General features: G+C 34.8%; 2 protein-coding genes across 2 annotated transcripts in view; one reads left to right on the forward strand and one right to left on the reverse strand.

Annotated features, from left to right (window-relative positions):
* DNAH9 (dynein axonemal heavy chain 9) overlaps window positions 1-24,141 on the forward strand; it is a 1,064,222-nt gene that overhangs the window by 415,087 nt on the left and 624,994 nt on the right. The gene's annotated exons all lie outside the window — the stretch shown is intronic.
* Window positions 15,839-16,926, reverse strand: LOC117796949 (olfactory receptor 6F1-like). Its single transcript, XM_034647021.1, is given in 3 exon segments — window positions 15,839-16,385; window positions 16,507-16,814; window positions 16,816-16,926. Coding segments are annotated over 3 exon segments (966 nt in total).

A 24,141-nucleotide genomic window follows, 5' to 3' on the forward strand; every position in this document is an offset into this window, starting at 1 on the left:
CATTACTTAAAACCTTTCTGTAAGGTTAGCAACATGGCCTTTACAAGTTCCTCATGAAAATCGTACTTAAATATATATTTACTTATTTCTACACATACAGGACTTTTATGTAAAGTAGAAAAAGTTCCCACCAGGAAGATAATTAAAGGTTGTTAATGTTCTTTGTATCACTTAGCAGCCAAGACACATGTTTATTTCTGCTCCACAGAAGCAATGTTAGCCACTCACTTCAATTCAGAAAAATGTATCTTCAGGAAGGTTTAGATGAGATACTTATTCAGTCTTTTTCTCAATCTTCTTCATCTTTTCACAGTAGGCAGTAAATTGAGAGTCTGTTCCAAAAATCCTATCCCACCATGTAAATGTTGAAGCATAGTTTCCGATGAAGTTCATGTGGTGGAAATCATGATGCCGAGAGCCGGCATAGAAAGGGATCAGATTTAAAGGGTTTAGAGGAATATCATAACCACTGAAATAAAAATGATAANTAGAGGAATATCATAACCACTATGGACATTGACAGTTTCTATCAAATGAATAGTCACCCATGCCCAAAGGAGAATGACGTGATCACATAAAAGCACGATTCCAATGAAAAATCCAGTTCCAAGAATCAGAGTTTCCAAGGGATGTGCATATTCAGCTTCCATTCCAAATGGAGCCTGAAACTCATGATGAACTTTATGAATATATTTATATATTCTTTTGTGATGCAAGAGCCTTGCAGGAAATAGTGCCAGGTATCCTCGATCACTGCACAGCCAAAGCATCTTGCCAAAAGCGTTTTACCTGAGAACCCTCTACAAGAACCATTTAAAAATGCTATATGTTGAATAATTATACAAAGTTCCTTTCAAATTTTCTATTCCTTTCTGTCTCAGTTTTGGTAGTTTATATGTTTTTAGAAAATTATCTATGTCCTCTAGGTTGTTATATTTCTGCACTGTTGGTTGTTAATTCTCCTGTCTCATTTGTGACTTCATTTATTTGAGTCCTTATCTTTTTCTTATTGATAATTTCGGCTACAGGTACATCTATTTTATTGATTGCTTTTTCAAAGAACTGAGTCATGGTTTCATTGATGTGCTATCACTTGTTGTTGTTTTAATTTCTATATCATTTATTTCTGCTCTTCTGCTGGTTTTGTGTTTTGTTTGCTGTTCTTTTTCTAGTTCCTTTAGGTGTAGGGTTAGATAATTTATTTGAGATTTTTCTTGTTTCTTGAGATAGCCTTGTATCTGTATAAATTTGCCACTTAAAACCATTTTTAGTGCATTCCAAATGTTTTAAATGATTTTGTTTTCATTTTATTTGCTTCCATGTATTTTTATTATTTTATTTCCTGATTGACCATTCATTTTGTAGCATTTTACTTTAACCTCTATGTATTTGTGCTATTTCCAGGCTTTTTCTTGTGGTTGATTACTAGTTTCATAGTGTTGTGCTCAGAAAAGACACATGGAATTACTTTGATCTTTTTGAATTTGTTGAAGCTTGGTTTGTGGGCTGATATGATCTATTCTACAGAAGATGTGTGTTCTTCTATTTTAAGATAGAATGTTCTTAATAAATATGCTAAATCCAGCTGCTTCATTGTGTCATTAAAAACTTTTTTTGTTCTTTGTTGATTTTCTGTTTTTAAAAAAGTCTGTCCATTGATATAAATAGGGTATTAATGTTCCCTATTATTATTGTATTATTATCAATTACTTCCCTTATGTTTGTTATTAACTGTTTCATGTATTTGGGTCTTTCCATGTTGGGTGCATAAATATTTACAATTGTTATATCATCTCATTGGATTTTCCCTTAATAATTATATAGCGTCCTTCTTTGTTTCTTGTTACAGCTTTTGGTTTAAAGTCTATTTTGTCTGTTGTAAGTATTGCAACTGTGGCTTTGCTGAGATATTGATATTCAGAAATGTTTCTCCATTCCCTCACTTTTAAAAAAAAAGATTTGATTTATTTATTTGACAGAGAGAGACAACCAGAGAGGGAACACAAGCAGGGGGAGTGGAAGAGGAAGAAGCAGGCTCCCAGCAGAGCAGGTAGCCCTCTGTGAGCCTCGATCCCAGGACCTGGGATCATGACCTGAGCTGAAGGCAGATGATTAATGACTGAGTCACCAAAGTGCCCCTCCATTCCCTCACTTTTAAATTCCTGATGTCTTTTGGTCTGAAATGCACCCCTTGTAGGCAGGATATAGATGGATCTTGTTTTCTTTTTCATTGCTTAATCTGCTCTGTCATCCTTTGTCTTTTGACTGGAATATTCAATCCATTTACATTCAAAGTAATTATTGATAGAAATGTGTTTAATGCCACTATGTTACTTGGTCTGTGGTTGTTTCAAAAGATTTTCTCAGATCCTTTCTTCTCTTGTCCTCTTTCATGGTTTGCTGGTTTTCTTTGTTGATATACTTGGATTTCTTTCTCTTTATTCTTTGCATATTTATTAACAGTTTTTGATTTGTGGTTACCATATTGGTTTTTTCCATTTTCTTAATTTTATTTTTTAATTTAAATTCAATTTAATTAACATATAGTGTATTATTAGTTTCAGAGGTAGAATTTAGTGACTCATCAGTTGCATATAACACCCAGAGCTCATTACATCAAGTGCCCTCTTTAACGTCCACCACCCAGTTACTCCATCCCCCTACCTACTTCCCCTCTAGTAACCAAGAGTTTGTTTCCTAAAGTTCAGAGTGTCTTATGGTTTGTCTCCCTCTCTGTTTTCATTCTTATTTTTCCTTCCCTTCTTCAATATTTATCTGTTTTGTTTCTTAAAGTCCACATATGAGTGAAACCATATGATACTTTTATATTATGTTAGTCACCATAGAGTACATCCCCGAATTCCGATGTAAAGTTCGATGATTCATTAGTTGCGTATAACACCCAGTGCACCATGAAATACGTCCCCTCCTTACTACCCATCACCATCTATCCCAATCCCCCAACCCTCTCCCCTCTGAGGCCCTCCGTTTTGTAACCTACATTCTTGAGATTGGATTTTTTTGACCCCAGTTTATTTTAGCTTTCTCTTCTACTAACCCATCCTCCAATTCAACAATACGTTCTTCTGCCTCATTCACCCTGGCCGTCAGAGCCTCTAGTTTTGACTGCATTTGGTTCATAGAATTTTTAATTTCTGCCAGATTCGCTCTCATTTCCACCCTTGGAGATCCTATATTCTCATTAACATTTTCTTTAATACTTTTTTCAAGTCTACACATCATCTTGACCATTGTTACTCTGAATTCCATTTCAGATAATTTGGTTATATCCATATCCATTAGTTCTGTGGCAGAGGCCACAGACTCATTGCACTACTGGGTATTTACCCCAAAGATACAGACGTAGTGAAGAGAAGGGCCATAGGCACCCCAATGTTCATAGCTGCATTGTCCACAGTAGCTAAATTGTGGAAGGAGTCAAGATGCTCATCAATAGATGACTGGATTAAGAAGCTGTGGTCCGTATATACAATGGAATATTACTCAGCTATCAAAAAGAATGATTTCTCAACATATGCTGCAATACGGACGGCACTGGAGGAGATAACACTAAGTGAAATAAGTCAAGGAGAGAAAGACAATTATATGATTTCTCTCATCTATGGAACATAAGAAGTAGGAAGATCGGTAGGAGAAAAGGGATAAAGAAAGGGGGGTAATCAGAAGGGGGAATGAAGCATGAGAGACTATGGACTCTGGGAAATAAACTGAGCGCTTCAGAGGGGAGGGTGGTCTGGGAATGGAATAGGCTGGGGATGGGTAGTAAGGAGGGCACTTATAGCATGGTTCACTGGGTGTTATACGCAACTAATGAATCATGGAACTTTACATCAAAAAACAGGGATATACTGTATGGTGACTAAAATAATATAATAAAAACAAATTAAAAAAATAAAAAGAAATAAGACCCATCTATATGCTGCCTAAAAGAGATTCACTTTAGACCTAAAGACAGCTGCAGACTGAAAGTGAGGGAAAGCATTTACCTGGAAATGTACATCAAAAGAAAGCAGTAGCAACAATACTTATTATATCAGACAAATTAGATTTTAAACCAAGATGAGGAAGGGCATAATATCATAGTAAAGGGTCATATCCAACAAGAAGACCTAACAATTATAAATATTTAAGCACCCAACATAGAAGAACTGAAATATATATAAAGCAGTAGTGACATAAAGAAACTCATTGATAATAATCCAATAATAATAAGTGACTTCAACATCCCCACTTACATCAATAGACAGCTCATCTAAACAAAAAATCTACAAGGAAACAATGGCTTTGAATGACACATTAGACGATATGGATTAACAGATATATTGATAGCATTTTGTCCTAAAGCAGTAGATTACACATTCTTACCAGTGCACATGGGATATTCTCCAGAAAATATCCCATACTGGGTAATAACTGAGGCCTCAGCAAGTACAAAAAAATTGAGACCATACCATGCATATTTTCTGAGCACAATGCTATGAAACTTGAAGTGAACCACAAGAAAAAAAATTGGAAAACCACAAATACATGGAGATTAAAGAACATCCTAATAAATAATGAATGGGTCAACCAGAAAGTTTTAGAAAAAATTAAAAAAGAATACATGGAAACAAATGTCAAGGAAAACACAATGTTCCAAAATCTTTGGGATACAGGAAAAGCAGTCATAAGAGGGAAGTGTAAAACAGTGCAAGCTTACCTCATGATGCAATAAAAGTATCAAAACACAACCTAACCATAAACCTACAGGAGCTAGAAAAAGAATAGATTGAGCCTAAACCCAGTAGAAGGAAAATAATAAATATAAGAGCAGAAATAAATGATATACAAACAAAAAAATAAAAAGAAGAACAGATTAATTAAACCAGGAGATGGTTCTTTGAAAAAATAAATAATAAAATTGATAACCCCCTATCCCGAATTATTAAAAAGAAAAGAGAAAGGACACAAATAAGTGAAATCACAAACAAGAGAGAAGTAACAACCAGCATCACAGAAATATAAACAATTATAAGAGTGGCACCTGGGTGGCTCAGTTAGTTAAGTGTCTGCCTTCAGCTCAGGTCATGATCTCAGGGTCCTGGATCAAGCCCTGCATCAGGCTCCCTGCAGGGATCCTGCTTCTACCTCTCCCTTTGCTGATTATCCCACTTGTACTCTCTCTGTCAAATAAATGGATAAATAAAATCTTTTAAAAATTTTAAAATTGACAAACAATTATAAGATAATATGATGAAAAAACTGTATGCCATCAAATTGGACAATTTGGAAGAAATCGTTAAAATCCTACAAACATACAAACTACCAAAACTGAAACAGGAATAATTAGAAAACATGAACAGGATGATAATCAGCAAAGAAATTGAATCAGTTAAAAAAATCTCCCAACAAACAAAAGTCCCAGGCCAGATGGTTTCCAAAAGGACTGCTACCATTTAAAGAAGAGGTAATACCTGTTTTTTCAAACTATTCCAAAAAATCGAAATGGAGGGAAAACTGCTAAACTCATTCTATGAGGCCAGGATTACCCTCATTCCAAAACCAAGGATTTGACTAAAAAAGAGAATCACAGGCCAATACCTTTGATAAACAAGGATGCAAAAAATTCTCGAAAAAATATTAGCAAATCGAGTCCAACAGTATATTAAAAGAATCATCATTATGATGAAGTGAGATTTATTCCTGGGTTGCAAGAGTGGTTTTGCATTTGCAAATCAATTAGTGTGATACACCAAATCAATAAAAGAAAGAATAAAAAGCATATGATCCTCTCAATAGATGAAGAAAAAAACATTTGGCAAAAAACAACATCCATTCTTGATAAAAGCCCTTAACAAAGTAGGGGTAGAGAGAACATACCTCAATATAATAACAACTATATATGAGAAACCCACAGCTGGAGCACCTGGGTGGTGCAGTCAATTGAGTGTCTGCCTTGGCTCAGTTCATGAACTCTAGGTCCTGAGATGGAGCCTTGATTTCGGATCCCTGCTCTGTGGGGAGTCTGCCTCTCTCTCTCCCTCTGCCTCTCCTTACTGCTCATGCTCTCTCTTTCTCAAATGAATACATTAAAAAATCTTTTAAAAATAACCCACAGCTAAAGTCATTCTCAGTGGGGAAATACTGAGAGCTTTTCCTCTATGGTCAGGAAAAAGACAGGGATGTTTACTCTCACCAAAGTTATTTAACATAGTACTGGAAGTCCTAGCCTCAGCAATCAGAAAACAAAAGGAAATAAAAGGCATCCAAATTGTAAAGGAAGAGGTCAAAATTTCTCTTTGCAGATGACATGATATTCTATGTAGAAAACACAAAACTCCACCAAAAAAATTACTAGAACTGATACACCATTCAGCAATGTTGAAGGATATAGAACCAATGTACAGAAAACTGTTGTATCTCTAGATGCCAATAATTAAGCAGCAGAAAAAGAAATTTAAAAAATCAATTCTATTTACAATTGTTCCAAAACCCGTAAGATACCAAGGAATAAACCAAACAAAAGTAGTAAAACATATGGACTCCGAAAACTATAAAACACTAATGAAAAGAATTGAAAGGGACAAAAAGACATGGACAGACATTCCATGCTCATGGATTGGAAAAGCAAATCTTGGTTAAGATGCTATAATACCCATAGCAATCTACACATTTCGTACAATTTCTATCAATATACCAACAACAGGGGCACCTGGGTGGCTCAGTTGGTTAGGTGTCTGACTCTGGATCTCAGCTCCAGTCATGATATCAGGATGGTGGAATTGTGCCCCCCACTGGGTTCCACACTCAGTATGGAGTCTTCTTGGGATTCTTTCACTCTTCCTCCCTCTACACCTCCTCCCCACTCTCTCTCAAATAAATGAATAAAATCTTAAAAATGCCAACAACCTTTTTTTTTTTAAAATTTCATTTTGTTTCTTTTTAGTAGATATTTTAATTATCTGTTTTCATCTGTTTTTTTTTTTCCCTTATATTCAACGATTTTATTCTGGTAAACATTTCACAATGCATACATATGTCAAATCATTATGATGTACACCTTAAACTAATATATTATATGTAGCTTAAATAGCAATTAAAAAAATGACTACCAAATAGTTCCCTTTTGCCAATGTCTAGACAGTGCAAGATAAAATAACATGTCAAATTGAATTATCTTCCTGAAATATTTGTATTCCTCTTAGGTTGATTAACTTCAAAGAAGTTTTTTAATGCTAAAATCATGCTTAAATTTTATGTGGAAATTTTATGTATATTTAATGATACATCTGTTCTTTTGTTGATTTTTATTTATTCATGGATCTTTGGAAATTTTATCTGTGACTATATTCCCTCTGCTTGAAAATATATATTGTTAAGTTTTCATTTGAATTCCAGTTAGCCTACGCTGTTTTATTAGTTTCAGGTAAACAATATAGTGATTCAACTCTTCCATACAACACCTGGTCATAAAAAGTGTATGCCCTAATCCCTAACACCCATTTAACCCATTCCCTCAACCGCCTACCTTCTGGTAACCATCAGTTTGTTCTCCATTGTTAAGGAGTCCGTTTCTTTGTTTGCCTTCCTTGTATTCCCTTTCACAAGAAAATATGTTAAATTAATTTATCAAAGTATAATCTTTACACAACAATTTGAATAAATTTAATTTATATTTGATGGGTTATCAGATGTTTGCACCAAAAACAAATCATCGCAATGGAGGTGGCAAACGTATTGCTTACCCTCAAATATTTTCACATGCCCCTGTATAATCTATCCTTCCTGCTATATTTTCTCATTATAGATTAGTTTTCATTATCTGGAATTTTGAATGTAATTGAATAGTATGTACTCTTTTTGTTTGACTCATTCATTCAGATTAATGTGATCCATACAATTTGCTGTATATATCATGGAATCATTTATTTTTCACTAACTTATACTGATTGCATCGATATAATCTAATTCATTTTTTCATTCATATGTAGAATTCCTTTCTCCAATTTTTCAGTCACTACGGGTAAATCTACTCTGAGTATTCATGGATTAGTCTTTGTGAAAATATATCTGTTTGGTTTCCTTGTGGAAAGAAAAAAAAGAAAAAAAAACAAATGTGGGATGTGGAATGGCTGGGCCATATATTAGGTATATGTCATCATTTAAAAAAAGGATTTTCCAAAGTTCTAATTATATCAGTAACTTTTTCAAAGTGAGGTGTGTGGTCTCATAGTGCCACATTTTCATTAACACATAGCAATATTCGAAAGGGACATGCATCCCAATGTTCATAGCAACAATGTCCACAATAGCAAAAATATGGAAAGAGTCCAGATGCCCATCGAAAGAGGAATGGGTAAAGATGTATTACATATATCGCATACACACACACACACATATATATACATGTGCATATATAATACTCAGCCATCAAAAAGAATAGTACAATATACAAAAGAATAGTACTCAGCCATCAAAAAGAATGTAATATTTCCATTTGCAACAATATGGATGAAACTACAGAGTATAATGCAAAGCGAAATAAGCCAGTAAGAGAAAGAAAAGTATCACATGCTTTCACTCATATGTGGAATTAAAGAAACAAAACAGATGAACATAGGAGAAGAGAAGAAAAAATAAGATGAAAACAGAGAGGGAGACAAACCATAAGAGGCTCTTAACTCTAGGAAACAAACTGATGGTTATTACAAGGGAAGTGGGTAGGGGGATGGAGTAACTGGGTGGTGGACATTAAGGAAGGCACTTGATATAATGAGCACTGGGTGTTATATGCAACTGACGAATCACTAAATTCTACCTCTGAAACTAATAATGCAGTATATGTCAATTAAATTGAACTTAAATTGAAACAAACACTTAGCAATGGCCAAACTATGGAAAGAGCCCAAATGTGCATTTAATGATGAATGGATAAAGAAGTTGTAGTGTATACATTCATATGTACACATATATGTCAACACAGACATAGACACAAGCGATGGAATATTACTCAGTCATCAAAAAGAATGAAATATTGCCATTTGCAATGATGTGGACGGAGCTAGAGTGTATTGTGCTAAGTAAAAAAAAAAGTCAGAGAAAGACAAATACCAAATGATTTCATTGATATGTGGAATTTAAGAAACAAAACAAATTAACAAAGGGGAATGGGGGAAAAGAGAGGAAGGCATACCATGGAGACATAAACTGAGGGCTGCTGGAGGGGAGGTGGGCTGTGGATAGGCTAAATTGGTGATAGATACTAAAGAGGGCACTTATGATTAGTGCTAGGCATTATACGAAAGTGATAAATTGCTAAATCATACTCACGAAATTGATATTACACTCTATGTTAATCAACTAGAATTTAAATAAAAATTTAAAGCAAAAAAAGTTAGCATTTCAATTTTAGCAATATCAATGAATGTGGGCAGTAATATGTGTTGTTGTAATTTGCATTTTCCTTGAGATGAATGTTGTTGAACAACTTTGTATGTATTTGATCCCTTTTTTTATTAAATGACTTCAAGTTATTTGTTCATTTTTATTGTGTTATAAACCTTTTAATTATTTAACTTTAGGTATTCTTTATAATTCTAAATACAACCTATTTGCTAGATATGTTTTGGAAAACTCTCCTTCTGTCACTTCTCGCTTCATTTTCTTAACAATGTTTGTTTCTATGTTAATTACAAACATTTTCTTATTATTTTAATAAGTCTTGAAATCAGTTAGTGGATTTTATCCAAATTTATTCTTTATTTTCAAAGTTGTATTAGCAACAATAGATTCTTCACACATCCCGAAAAGTGTTAGAAACAACTTATCAATTCCTCCCCAGAAAAGTCCTACAGAGATAATTTTGAATTACATTGTATTCTTAATTGTAAGTTTTCTGGTAAAAGCTTTACTCCATTCCATATACTTTACTCCCAATATTGTTGGAATTTTTTTTCTGAAGAAAAAGATGTAAGATATTAAAAATAAACTGATAGAAGCAAAATGAAGAAAAAAATTCTAAATATCCTGAAAAATTGGCTTTATAAGAATATAATAAATAATGATAGGAAATAATATTCACAATTCTGGAAAACATTTTAAAATATTGCCAAATGGAAATTATTTACCCATGTAAAATATCCTTCAAAATCATAATTTCAAAAAAGAGAGACATTTCCAGACCCCCCAAAATATAAAGGGAAATTTTGTAAAATGCAGGATAGATAAAACCTTCTCTTCTCTCATTTTAGAAATAGAACTTGTCCAAATATTATAATTGCTATGTAGAAACAAAGTGAATTACCTGAAACAATACCCATAGCAATACAATTTAATAAGATGAGTTAGTATTTTATACAAATATTAATAGCATATTTGGAAGTATCCATATCCTCATCAATATTCATATATTTAGAAGATACATTTTTAAAAAACTTATTCGTAAAACAATAGAAAACATGAAGTACTCAAAAATAAATTTAATAGAAAAGATGTAAAACTGAGATGAGTAAAATGGTAAGATACGCTTGATACAAGAATATTGTTAAGAAATTACATGTGGGACTTCATCAAGATAAAAAGCTTCTGCACAGCCAAGGAAAGAGTCAATAAAACTAAGAGACAGCCCACAGTATGGGAGAAGATATTTGCAAATGACACTACAGATAAAAGACTGCTATCCAGGATCTACAAAGAACTTCTGAAACTCAATACACAAGAAACAAACAAATCAAAAAATGGGCAGAAAATATGAAGAAACACTTTTCCAATGAAGACATAGAAATGGCTAACAGACACATGAAAAAATTTTCAAAATAATTAGCCATCAGGGAAATTCAAATCAAAACCACATTGAGATACGACCTTATGCCAGTATGAATGGCAAAAATTGACAAGGCAGGAAACAACAAATGTTGGAGAGGATGTGGGGAAAGGGGATCCCACCTGCATTTTTGGTGGGAATGCAAGTTGGTACAAGCCACATTTGGAAAATAGTGTGGAGGTCCCTTAAAAAGTTAAAAATAGAGTTACCCCGTGACCCAGCCATCACACTACTGGGTATTTACCCCAAAGATACAGACATAGTGAAGAGAAAGGCCATATGCACTCCAATGTTCATAGCCACAATGTCTACAATAGCTAAATCATAGATGGAGCCGATAAGCCCTTCAACAAATGACTGGATTAAGAAGATGGTCCATATATACAATGGAATATTACTCTGACATCAGAAAGAACGATTACCCAACATTTGCAGCAACATGGGCGGGACTTGAGGAGATAATGCTAAGTGAAATAAGTCAAGCAGAGAAAGGCAATTACCATATAGTTTCACTCATTTATGGAACATGATAAGTAGGAAGATCAGTAGGAGAAGAAAGGGAAAACGAAAGGGGGGGTTAACAAAATGGGGAATGAACCATGACAGACTATGGACTCTGGGAAACAAACTGAGGACTTCAGAGGGGAGGGGGCAATGGGATAGGCTGGTGATGGATGTTAAGGAGGGAATGTATTGCATGGTGCACTGGGTTTTACATGCAAGTAATGAATCATGGAACTTTACACCAAAAACTAGGGATGTACTGTATGGTGACTAACACAATATAATAAAAATATTACTATTAAAAAAGAAATTACAGGGGCGCCTGGGTGGGCACAGCGGTTAGGCGTCTGCCTTCGGCTCAGGGCGTGATCCCGGCGTTATGGGATCGAGCCCCACGTCAGGCTCCTCTGCTGTGAGCCTGCTTCTTCCTCTCCCGCTCCCCCTGCTTGTGTTCCCTCTCTCGCTGGCTGTCTCTATCTCTGTCAAATAAATAAATAAAATCTTAAAAAAAAAAAAGAATTATTTTTAGATAGAGAAAGTGGGAGGGGCAGAGGGTGAGGGAGAGAGAGAAACTCAAGCGGACTCACACCACTGAGCATGGAGTCCAATACGGTGCTGCATTTCTCAACCCTATTATCTTAACCTGAGTCAAAATCAAGTGTCAGATGTTTAACTGACTGAGCCACCCAGGTGTCCCAGTGATAAATACTACAGTATATATACTATATTAGTATATATATTAGCATAGTTTGTATGGCAGTATAGTTTTACGTTTTTAAAAACAAACTGATATTTAAAAAAATAATACAACTGAGGGCTTCAGAGGGGAGGGGGGTGGGGGAATGGGATAGGATGGTGATGGGTACTAAGGACAGCATATATTGCATGGTGCACTGAGTGTTATACCCAACTAATGAATCATTGAAATTTACATCAAAAAATAGGGATGTACTGTATGGTGACTCACATAAAATAATAAGAAATTATTATAAAAAATAAAAAATAATAGCAATAATGGAAAAGTGAATAAAATATATTGAGGAAGATTTCACATATTTTAAATGACAAATATTAACTAAAAAGATTAAACATTTATTATAAAATACTTATTAAAGTAATCAAAACATTTGTCACCTCTCAGATTGGCAAAATTCTATCATTTTGAAAGACATCACTTGAAGAGGATATGGAGGAGGAACTTTTGTTGGAAGTGCAAATCATGATATTGTGGGAAAATTTTAAGTACTAATAACTGTATTAATGTATTTCTCTTGGATCGCCAATTGGACATTTGAGAATTAAGCACACACATAACACCTCACATTCACATATACTCATTCAAATATAACATATTTATAAAGGTTTCTTAATTATGGTCCTTTTTAAGATGGAAGAATTAAAAATAGAATGTCCTATACTAAGGAAAGTTTTAAAATACACAACATCTTGGGGCACCTGGATGGCTAAGTCAGTTAAGTGTCTGCTTTCAGCTCAGGTCATGATCCCAGGGTCCTGGGATAGAGCCCCATATTGGACTCCTTGTTCAGCAGGGGGCCTGCTTCTCTCTCCCTCTGCCTGCCCCCACTGCCTCTCGTGCACTCTCTGTCAAATAAATAAATAAAATCTTTAAAAAACAAAATAAAATACACAACATATTAAGGAGTTTGAATAAGAAATAAAAAATTATCTTTATTGGCATCATATATACTTCAATACTTTAATGATAAACTAAAAAATATTCTAGCATCATTGTAGTGTATATACTATGCCAGAATTTTTTTTTTTTGTAGGAGAGAGAGGGTATGCTTCCTTTTTTAAAATTTCTACTTATTTTTGGTCTACTTTGCTTGCCTTCAGACAAAGTAAATTCAGAATACCAAGTAGACACTTCAAGAAAATATATAAGAAATAATTTTAAATTGTTTACCTATATAAGAAAGGAAAATAGCACAGACAACTAATGATCCATATTTCTGACACTTATTTTCTTATATAATTTTGATTTTTGATGTGATATAAACTATTGTCAGAAATGAAATGAAATATCATTAATTCCTATGATTTTATAATCATATAGAATAAATTGAATTGTAGCTGAGCAAAATTTCAGTGAAATGTACTTAGTGATTAGAAAAACATACTTTAGAAAGCCTTGAGTTTCTTCTGTGAGGTCAGAGACTCTTCCTCAGCAAAGTAACTATTTGAAGTGAAATCCTGTAGGAAGAACAGCACATGTGAATGGCTGCAGGGAGAAAGGAGAGTAGGATAAGCAATATGTACCACAGCTGGTGGGGGAAAGAGCATGGTGAGTATGTGGTGGTATGACAATCTTGTATGGCTTCAACTTTAACCAAAAGAAGAGCAAGGAAATAAGAGAAGGGCAGTCATGCAGGGTTTCTAGGTCTGGATCAGTGATTTAGTTTATATCATTAAATTAGGACAAAGCAATCAATCTGTTGTGTTTTTTTTTTTAACATTTATTTATTTGACAGAGAGAGAGAGTGGGGAAGAGAGAGAAAGCACAAGCAGGGGGAGTGGGAGAGTGAGAAACAGGCTCCCCACTGAGCAGGGAGCCTGATGCAGGGCTTGGCTTGAGCTAGAAGGCAGATGCTTAACCTACTGAGCCATGCACGTGCTCCAGCAATTGACCTATTTTAAGCAGAAAGGAGAAATGTTGTGTTTGACATTATAAAATATTCCCTGTGATTGTGACACAAGGAAGATGTCCTGTAAAGTAAGAGTCAGACACCTGAGAAGGATAAGGAGGCAACCAAATATGGACATTTGTAACTCAGATTCTGGTATTGTCTGTGGAAATGAAAATATATTGGTGCATTCAAAAAGAGTTTTGTAACAAAAATAAGAATTGATAATGGATAGCTCTGAACAGGGTTGGAATAGGGAAAAACAGAAAATTTAAGGTGTCAAGCTATTAAACAATTTGGGTACACAACCCAAGACATTTGAGGGTATTTTCCTCTAAGGATGGTGGAATAACACTGAGTTCAGTTTCCTATATAAAAATGTCCACAATTTCAAACTTGTGTCACAAGGAGATAATTAAGGAGAAGATGGATCTTTTAAATGAAAATTTAGTACAGTAGTATTTCAAAGGAGCACATAAATTCAAAATTAATATTTAAAATATAAATAGTAATATTTGTTTCGTAAAATTTACAAGACAGAAAAAGGAACAAATGTTTACAAACACTTTTTATAAATCAGGAAGTTATTTAAATACTTACAAAAGTTACCATTATATGCATGTCCATATAGCAAAAATACCTATAAATGTATTGTCAAGATTTAGAAAAGAGCTGTAAGTAGATTCCCTCCTTATAAAATCTTTCTTCCCCCTATACATTCTGGAAACTTTCTTCAAATTCTCTTAGTTTTATAATAAAAAATAGTTTAATAGACACATGAAAATGTATTTAACATCAATAATCACCAGGGAAATATAAATCAAAACTACAATGATACCACCTCACACATGTAAGAACGGCTAAAATAATAGAGGCAAGAAGTAAGGATTGATGAGAATGTGGAAAAAAAATAAACCCTAGTGTAATGTTAATGAAAATTCAAATTGGTGCAGCCACTATGGAAAATCGTATGGTGGTTCCAAATAAATAAATAAATAAATAAATAAATAAATAAATAAATATCACTGTATAATCCAGTAATTCCACTGGTGGGGAATTACCCAAAGAAAATGAAAACACTGATTCAACAATATATATGAACCCTCATGTTTATTGCAGCATTATTTACTATAGCTAAAGTTTGGAAGCAGCTTAAGTGTTCACCCAAAAATTAATGAATAAAGACATATAGTCTACAAACACACACATACAAATGCATAATGGAATATTACTCAGCCATAAAAAGAATGAAATCTTGCCATTTACAACAACATGATTGGACCTACGGGGTATAATGTTAAGTGAAATAAGTCAAATAGGGAATATGTATACTATTCAATTTCACTTACATATGGAATTTAAGAAACAGAACAAATGGACAAATAATGAAAAAGAGACCAAACCCCCCCAAAAAAAAACGGATTCTTAAATACAGAGAACAAATTTGTAGGTTGCCAGAGTAGGGAATGGGTGAAATAGATAAAAGAAATGAATAGTACACTTAATGGGGTGAGCACTGACTAATGTATTGAATTGTTGAACCATTATGCTGTACACTTTAAAGTAATATAACACTGTATGTTACAGTAATTATAGAATAGCTATTTCAGTAGCGTTCACTCAAAATATAAAATAACAGAAATGTCCAAAACAAAAAAATATATTTTTTCAATATTTACCATTGTTATATTTTTTAAAGTTTTATTTATTTTAGTAATCTCTACACCCAATGTTGGACTTAAATTCATGACCCCTGAGATCAAGAGTTGGATGCTCAATCAACTGAGCCAACCAGGCACCCCTCAACAATTATTATTTTGAAATGTAGCTGGAAATCCATTCTAAATTGGTCATTTTAATTGATTTCTTAAATATCCTGCATGTATCTTATCAAGAGCAATCTTTTTTGAGCTAGAATCTTCCTGAAAGCTTTCTTCACATCTTTGTTTCTCAGGGTGTATATGAGAGGATTTATTAATGGAGTGACCACACAGTAGAACACTGAGATGACTTTACCAATAGTGAAGCTGTACTTGGCTGGAGGACGAACATAGGCAAAGATAATGGTGGCATAATAAATGGTGACCACAGTGAGGTGGGAGGTGCAAGTGGAGAATGTTTTCTTCCAAGACTCATGGGAGGGCACTCTCATTATTGTGACTATAATGTGGCCATAAGAAGACATAGTAAGAAGGAAAGAACTTAAAATCACAACAGAGCTACATATATAGCTCAAGGCCTCCACCAAAAATGTATCTGAACAGGATAGTTTAAAAACGGGGTCTGAGTCACAAAAGAAATGGTTGATCTGAGGGCCACAGAAGTTGAGCTGAGAGATGAGTATGGTAGATAGAAGAGGGGAAAGGAAGCCCCTGATCCAAGATCCAGCCGAAAACTGCAGACACATAGGAATACTCATGAGGAGTGAGTAATGGAGANTGAGGGCCACAAAAGTTGAGCTGAGAGATGAGTATGGTAGATAGAAGAGGGGAAAGGAAGCCCCTGATCCAAGATCCAGCCGAAAACTGCAGACACATAGGAATACTCATGAGGAGTGAGTAATGGAGACGACTGCAGATGGCCAGGTACTGGTCATAGGCCATCACTGCCAGCAAGATGCACTCTGTAGCTCCCAGGGAGAAAAAGAAATAGTACTGGGTTAAACAACCAGAAACTGAGATGGTAACAACTTGGGAAAGGCAGGTGGCCAGCAATTTAGGCACTGTGGCTGTGGTGTACCAGATCTCCAGAAATGACAAATTTCCGGAGAAAATGTACATGGGTGTCTGGAGTGTGGAATCTAGCACACCTATGAAAATGATGAGAGTGTTTCCCATGAGGGAAGAGCAGATATACAGTAAGAAATACCACAAACAATGTGAGCCACAGACAGAGAACACCAGAAAACCCAAGAAAAATGAACTCTGTCACTGTTGTTTGGTTTGTTACATCCATATCTCATCTTCTCTGATCTGGAATAAACCAACAAAGCCCAGAAGATAATGTATGAGCAAGAAGCAAAATTAGAACATTTTTATACTCACTTATTTTATGATGATAATGAACTATAGTAACAAGAAAAGTTAATGGCTAAAAATATAGTTGGCATATTTATAAAAAAGAAATTCCATGGGCTAGCTCACTTGGTTTAGAAAACAAGTCTCTGCAGTATTCTTTTTTTTCTTTTTATGCCACAATGTAGGGCTCGAACTCAGGACCCTGAGTTCAAGACCTGAGCTGAGATTAAGAGTCAGATGCTTAACCAACTGAGCAACTCAGGCACCTTTAAATATTCTATTAATTTACATTTTATAAATGAAGAAACTAAGGGGACAAATATTTTCCCCACAGTTACATGACTTTAACTGATGGGGCAGGTTTTAAACTAAGCCATGTTGATTCAAAAGACAAAGCCCAAGTAATAAGTAAAATGCGGTCATGTAATTGTTTTATCACTGAAGAATTTACAAATAGACATTGAAAGATGATGAAGAAATCTTAAGACAGTGCAGATCAGTTAGCATTAGATCCTTGGAGAAGGTGGGGTGTCTCTGAGAATGGAAAGTCTAGGCCATAATTACTTGCCGTATCAAGATGAGTGTTGCCTGTGATTTTATCTTAAAAAATCCTGATTTATTCCATTACTCAGGGTTTGGTAGGAGACTGGTATGTGAGTAAACTTTATCTCCAGAAAACACAATTAAGTGTCAAATTCAAAAGTTATAAAGGAGATATTTTGTTTACAAATATTTTAAACCTTCTTAATCTTTGGTTTGTTTGTTTTTAAAACAGTCGATCCATATATTTTCCTACATTTGTTAAAAAAGGTCAAACTAATACATTTTTAAATATCCATTCATCCATCAATAGAAGAACACAACATGAGATCTACTCACTTCCCAAATATTTAAGTGTGCAATGAGCATTGATAACTCTAGTTATGCTGTGTTCTTATGAAAATTAAGAAAAAAGGAGTCAGAAATTTTGCCTTAAAAAATTCTAATGGGGGGCGCCTGGGTGGCACAGAGGTTGGGCGTCTGCCTTCGGCTCGGGGCGTGGTCCCGGTGTTGTGGGATCGAGCCCCACGTCAGGCTCTTCTGCTGTGGGCCTGCTTCTTCCTCTCCCACTCCCCCTGCTTGTATTCCCTCTCTCGCTGGCTGTCTCTATCTCTGTTGAATAAATAAATTAATTAATTAAAAAAATCTTAAAAAATTCTAATGGATCTATTTATGTATACATCTGTTTTAGTGTAAAAATATCAAGATGATAAGTAAAGTATAGTATAGCAGAAAAAATAAAATCTTAGTAACATAATGAAAACTTTCCTGTAAATGCAAATTACATATACTTTTTTAACTATTAAAAATTTACGTGATATAAAGTTACAGACTTGGTATTCCCTACATACAAGGAAAGAAGTTGAATTCAACATGTAGGCAATTGTGCCCATGTGTATGTATTTATGCATTAAAACTTTATTCAGTCTTAGCACCACAAAATCTTTAAAAGTATATATAGGTTTTATGTCATAACATTAATAGCTCATGTGGTGCAATTTTGATACAGTAGAGATTTTCTCAGGATATACATCATAGAAATTACTGGTTAGATATGGTTTAACAATCAATTTATATTCCTATGATCAGGAGACTTTTTTTTTTGTCCCATGACATCAACATATAAGTATTAATCCCCTAAAAGTGCTAACATTTTTTTTTCCATTTTACTCTAACAAAAGTTAAATTGTACTTTGTCACTGTAAACTATTAATAAAAAAATTTTGAATATAACTAGCAGATACATAAAACTAATAATTTAAGAAAACCCATTAGATATAAGTTAGGAATAACTTTTAAAAATAGATTTCCTGATTTCTGGTTCCATAAGAAAAATATTACCAATTATATTATTCAGTTATTTCCATGGGATGAAGGTAGTATCTATATCACAATTATGAAAAATATATTGTATGACTATTTTTCTCCAAGAATTAACAAAAAATGTAACTATTTGAAAAAATAGTAATGGTAGAACCTTGGCAACAAAATCAGATCAACAGCATTTCAGCATTTATTTTTCTAAATATGTCATAACTGTGTAATATTGCCTTCAATAAAAATAGGATTATACATTTTTAATGGCATGCAAATCTAAGAGGGAACTGAACATTAACAAAAATCATTTTAAACTAATAATTTTATCCAATTAAACTAATATTTAATATGAAAAATAACATCCTTATAATTTTAATTATTTATCGTTTTTAATTTACAAGTTATGTCCTCATCCTACATGCAAAATAAATGCCAAATTTTATCACCTTTAAATACAGAAATATCCAAAATTGTAAAAGTACTGTTATGTAACTCCATCACTCTCTAAACAAATGAGAAATAATGTGCATTATATCCCCCTGAAAGATACTCACTGTTTGATTATGTGTCAGCATTGGAATGTTTTAAATTTAAAGTTTATTTAAACTATCTGTTTCAGCAAGTCTATGCATTAGACCATATTATTTTCAACTGGGTAATAAGTGAATAAAGCTGAAAATTATCTTTACTTCTATGACATTGGCTGTCCCACATCAACTATGATGTAAATGAACCCTAAATTCCCTTGTGTATTTTACCTTCAGTGGTTTTTTTTTTTCTTTTCTTTTTCTGTAAGCAGGATCCAGGAAAGACACTATCTGAGGTCCCTTGTGAGAATTATTTTGATTTCACCATCCTGGGTCCTTGGAGATCTGCCCTCCAATTTTGGGCATTCACAAAGATTCCAGGAGAACTTTCCTTTGATGAGAGTCATGCTTTCTTTGGGACTAAAGGAAAAAGAAAGAAAGTGTGGGAAGCAGCAGATATGTCTCCTCCTAAATTGAAGACATACCTTCCAATTGTCTTCTTTAACTGCCACTGACCATGATATTCATCCTTCATTTATAATTGCAATCCCTCAATATTTCAGGCACTGCAACCATGACCAGGAGGTCATATTCTTGAGCATAGATAGTACACATTAGACTAGCATTAATCTTCCATGCCAATAATATAGCTACAAAATAAAACAAAAATGAAATTTGCCTAGCATTCTATTTATAGGAAAAACAAAACAAAACAAAAAACAAACTCAGTGATAAAGCATTTACCCAGTGTGTAAAAACAATGCTGCCTAATGTGGTAAAAACCAAGGTTAAGTCATTTCACAGGAATACTATGTTACAGGAGCATAATAAATATGTTTAGAAAATATAAAAGATAAGAAACCATGGGAACAGAAGAAGAAAAAATGACGATCTAAATGACCAAATAAAAGAAATCCAGATGATTTCCACATATGTTTGGAAAACAGGGAACTTAGAATATAAGTTCAAGCATGCTTAACTTAATCAAGTAAAATAATGTTTTGACATAATTTTGTGAAAATTTGTCACCTATTTTTATTTTTTTAAAGTCAATATAATGCACAAATGACAGATGGAGCAAACATTTATGTATTAAAGATTATAAACCAGTCATTATCATAGAGAAAGTGGAAGGTGCCAAAAGATATTTGAAAACGTATGGAGGAATTTTTCAAAGTAACAGGATGTTGGTGGCATGCACTGATATAAGCATAAAGAATGATAACCATCTAGGATTACAAATATTGCACCCAAGATATCAATAGTGGTCATATTGAAAATCACTCTCTGAAGGCAATAGATATTAACATTGAGCTAATTGACAAGCTGGAAAATACACTGATTTTAAGTACAGAGTTCAATGAGCTTTGATAATTGTTTACATACTAGTAAGTAAAACCACAATCAAGAAATATAGAAGTCTGATTCAATGCAGAAATGTTCCTTTTGCCCTACGCACTTAATTCATTTCCTTCTTTTTTATTTAAATTTTAGTTAGTTAACATACAGTACAATATTGGTTTCTGGAGTAGAATTCAGTGATTCAACACTAACATACAACACACAGTGGTCATCATAACAAGTGCCCCCCTTACCATCTACCCCATCTCCCACCCACCTCCCTTCATCAACACTCAGTTTGTTCTTTTTTAAGATTTTATTCAGTTATTTGACAGAGAGAACACAAGTAGGCAGCAGTGGGCAGAGGTAGAGGGAGAAGCAGGCCGCCCACTGAGCAAGGAACCTGACATGGGGCTAGAACCCTGGGGTGATGGCCTGAGCTGAAGGCAGATGCTTAACTGAATGAGCCACCCATGTGCCCCACTCAGTTTTGTTCCTTAGTGTTAAGAGTATCTTATGGGCGGTTTCCTTCTCTCCCTTCTTTTTTCCCCACCTTTCCCATATGTTCATCTGTTTCCTTTCTTAAATTCCACACAAAAGTGAGGTCATACTATATTTGCCTTTCTCTGACTGATTTACTTCACATAGCATAATACACTCTAGCTCCATCTACATCATTGCAAATAGCAAGATTTCATTCTTTTTCATGGCTGAGTAATATTCCACTGTGTATATATACCACCTCTTCTTTATCCATTCATCAGTTGATGGACTTTGGGCTCTCCACACAGTTTGGTTATTGTTGATAATGCTGCTATAAATATTGGTGAGCATGTATCCCTTCAAATCTGTATTTTTGTATCCTTTGCTTGTATACCAAGTAGTGTAATTATTAAATCATAGGATAGTCATATTTTTAACTGTTTGAGGAATGTCCAGACTGTTCTCCAGAATGGCTGCACCACACACAACTACATGGTCAACTAATCTTCACCAAAACAAGAAAGAATATTCAATGGGGAACAAAAGTCAGTCTCTCCAACCAATGGTGTTTGGAAAACTAGACAGCAGCATGCAGAATATTGAAACTGTACCACTTTCTTACACTATGCACAAAAATGAATTCAAAATGGATGAAAGATGTAAATGTGAGACAGGAAACCATCAAAATCCTAGAGGAGAACACAGGCAGAAGCCTCTTTGACCTCAGCCATAGGAACTTACTAGAAATATCATGGAAAGCAAGGGAAACAAAAGCAAAAATGAACTATTGGGATTTCATCAAGATTGAAAGCTTACTCACAGTGAAGGAAACAATCAAATAAACTAAAACACAGCCTATGTAATGAGAAAAGATATAATTTTTTTAAAAAGATTTATTTATTTTAGAGATGGAGCAGCTGGGAGGGAGAGACAGTGAAGCAGCACGAGGCAGACTTCATGCTGATACAGGGTGTCATCTCCCAGCCCTAAGATCATGATCTGCACCAAAACAAAGAGCCCCACACTTAATTGCATCACTGAGATGCCCCTAGAAAGGGAGAAGATATTTGCAAATGACATATCTGATATAGGGTTAGTGTCCAAATCCTATGAAGAATTTATCAAACACAATACCCCAAAAAACAAATACTCCAGTTAAGAAATGGACAGAAGTCATGAATAGACACTTTTCCAAGGAAGACATCCAGATGGTTAACACACATGAAAAGATGCTCAACATCACTCATCACCAGGGAAATGCAAATCAAAATCATAATGAGATGCCACCTCAAACATGTCAGAATGGCTGTAATTAACAACACAAAAACTACAGGTTTTAGTGAGGATGTGGAGAAAGGAGAAACATCTACACTGTTGTTTGGAATGCAAACTGGTGCAACCATTCCAGAAATTCATTTCTCTCCTCATATACAAGCAATCATTGCTCTCATTTTTGTCTCTATTACTTAGCTTTGTTTTAAATATATTTTCATATATATGTGTTTGTCTTCTTCCATCTATCATAAGGGGTTAGAGATTGATTCATGGTGTTGGATATTTTTAAGTCTGTTTCTTTTTATTTCTGAATTATGTTCCATTGAAATGGGAGGGAGGGACACTGTTTGCAGGTAGAGGAGAAGGAGGAGAAGACGCCACACCAGGCACTCCAGGAACTGGGGACCTGCATTAGGAAGATAAATCCTCATATTATTTGGGTTTGAAAAACAGAAGAGCCTAATTTTGAATGTTCTAACAGTCAGAACATCTTAACTATGGGATTTTAAAAATCTGTGAGCTAAGATCTAAGAGAGCCAGAAGGTGAGAGGAAACGGATTCTCCTCCCTTAAAGAAACAACACAATAAATAACCCTGGTGAGACACATCATAGAGGCATTAGTTTGAGAAACACCTAGAGTATATGAAAGGAGGATTTATCTATCAACTCAGTGCTTGAGGGACAGATACCTTTGGGAGATTTCTCCAAGAACAAAGGAGAAGGGGGGTCTCCATTCCCTCCCCTTTTGGAGAGACATCTGCAGGAGCCAGCATAGCATGAACACATTCCATTTAGATTACTAAGAGTGTGCACCGCCTCCACCTTCATGGTCTACTGTAGTCCTTTCCCCTCTGCCTTTATACGAGTTTTCCTAGGGGCCTGCAAGTCCCCTCCAGCCACAGATTGGTGTGGGCCATGTTGGCATGCTGCACCTTGCCCCAGTGTTCTTCTGTAGACCTTCCCCCTCCCATACTCTCCTGACAGGAGTTTATCCAAAGAGCCACCATGAGCCTTGCAGGGTGCAAGCAAGGTGTCAGAGGCCAGAACCACTCCAATGTGACTCGTGACCTGGGCATAGGGGAAGAAAACTACACACACAATTTCAACTGTGTCTCTAGCAGTGAGCTAGGGGAGACATCTCATCTGAGTGTAGACCCCACCCAAAAATGAAAGCTTCTCTAGGGACAATACAAGGAAATGCCTTGCCATTCAATGCTTTTGCAGCTCCAGCAAATGCCTTGTCTGACTCAACTCAAGCCCAAGGTGGATCCAGACTTGTCCATTAATAACACCCAGACTTGTCCATTAATAACACTGGGACAAAACCCTGCCTACAAATGGCAAAGAGCAAGTACAGATCATCAGACTAAAGACAAATGTGTATCAGCCACAACAGTAGGTATATATAACACATAGCAGAACTAAAGCACCAGGTCCTGGAGAATAGGGACATTGCATTACAGGGCACTACAGGACCTCTTCTTCATAAGGCCACAACTTTCAAGAAAAAGACACATAGCTAAATTTCCTAACACATGGAAACACCCATAGATATTTAAACAAAACACAGAGAGAGGCATATCTCCTAAATGGGGGGGAAAAAAGGACAAAATCACAGCAAGAGAGCTAAATGAAGAAGAGATAAGTAATATGCCTGATAAGGAATTTA

This window comes from Ailuropoda melanoleuca, chromosome 17 (assembly GCF_002007445.2).
Source record: "Ailuropoda melanoleuca isolate Jingjing chromosome 17, ASM200744v2, whole genome shotgun sequence".
NCBI classification, from domain to species: domain Eukaryota; kingdom Metazoa; phylum Chordata; class Mammalia; order Carnivora; family Ursidae; genus Ailuropoda; species Ailuropoda melanoleuca.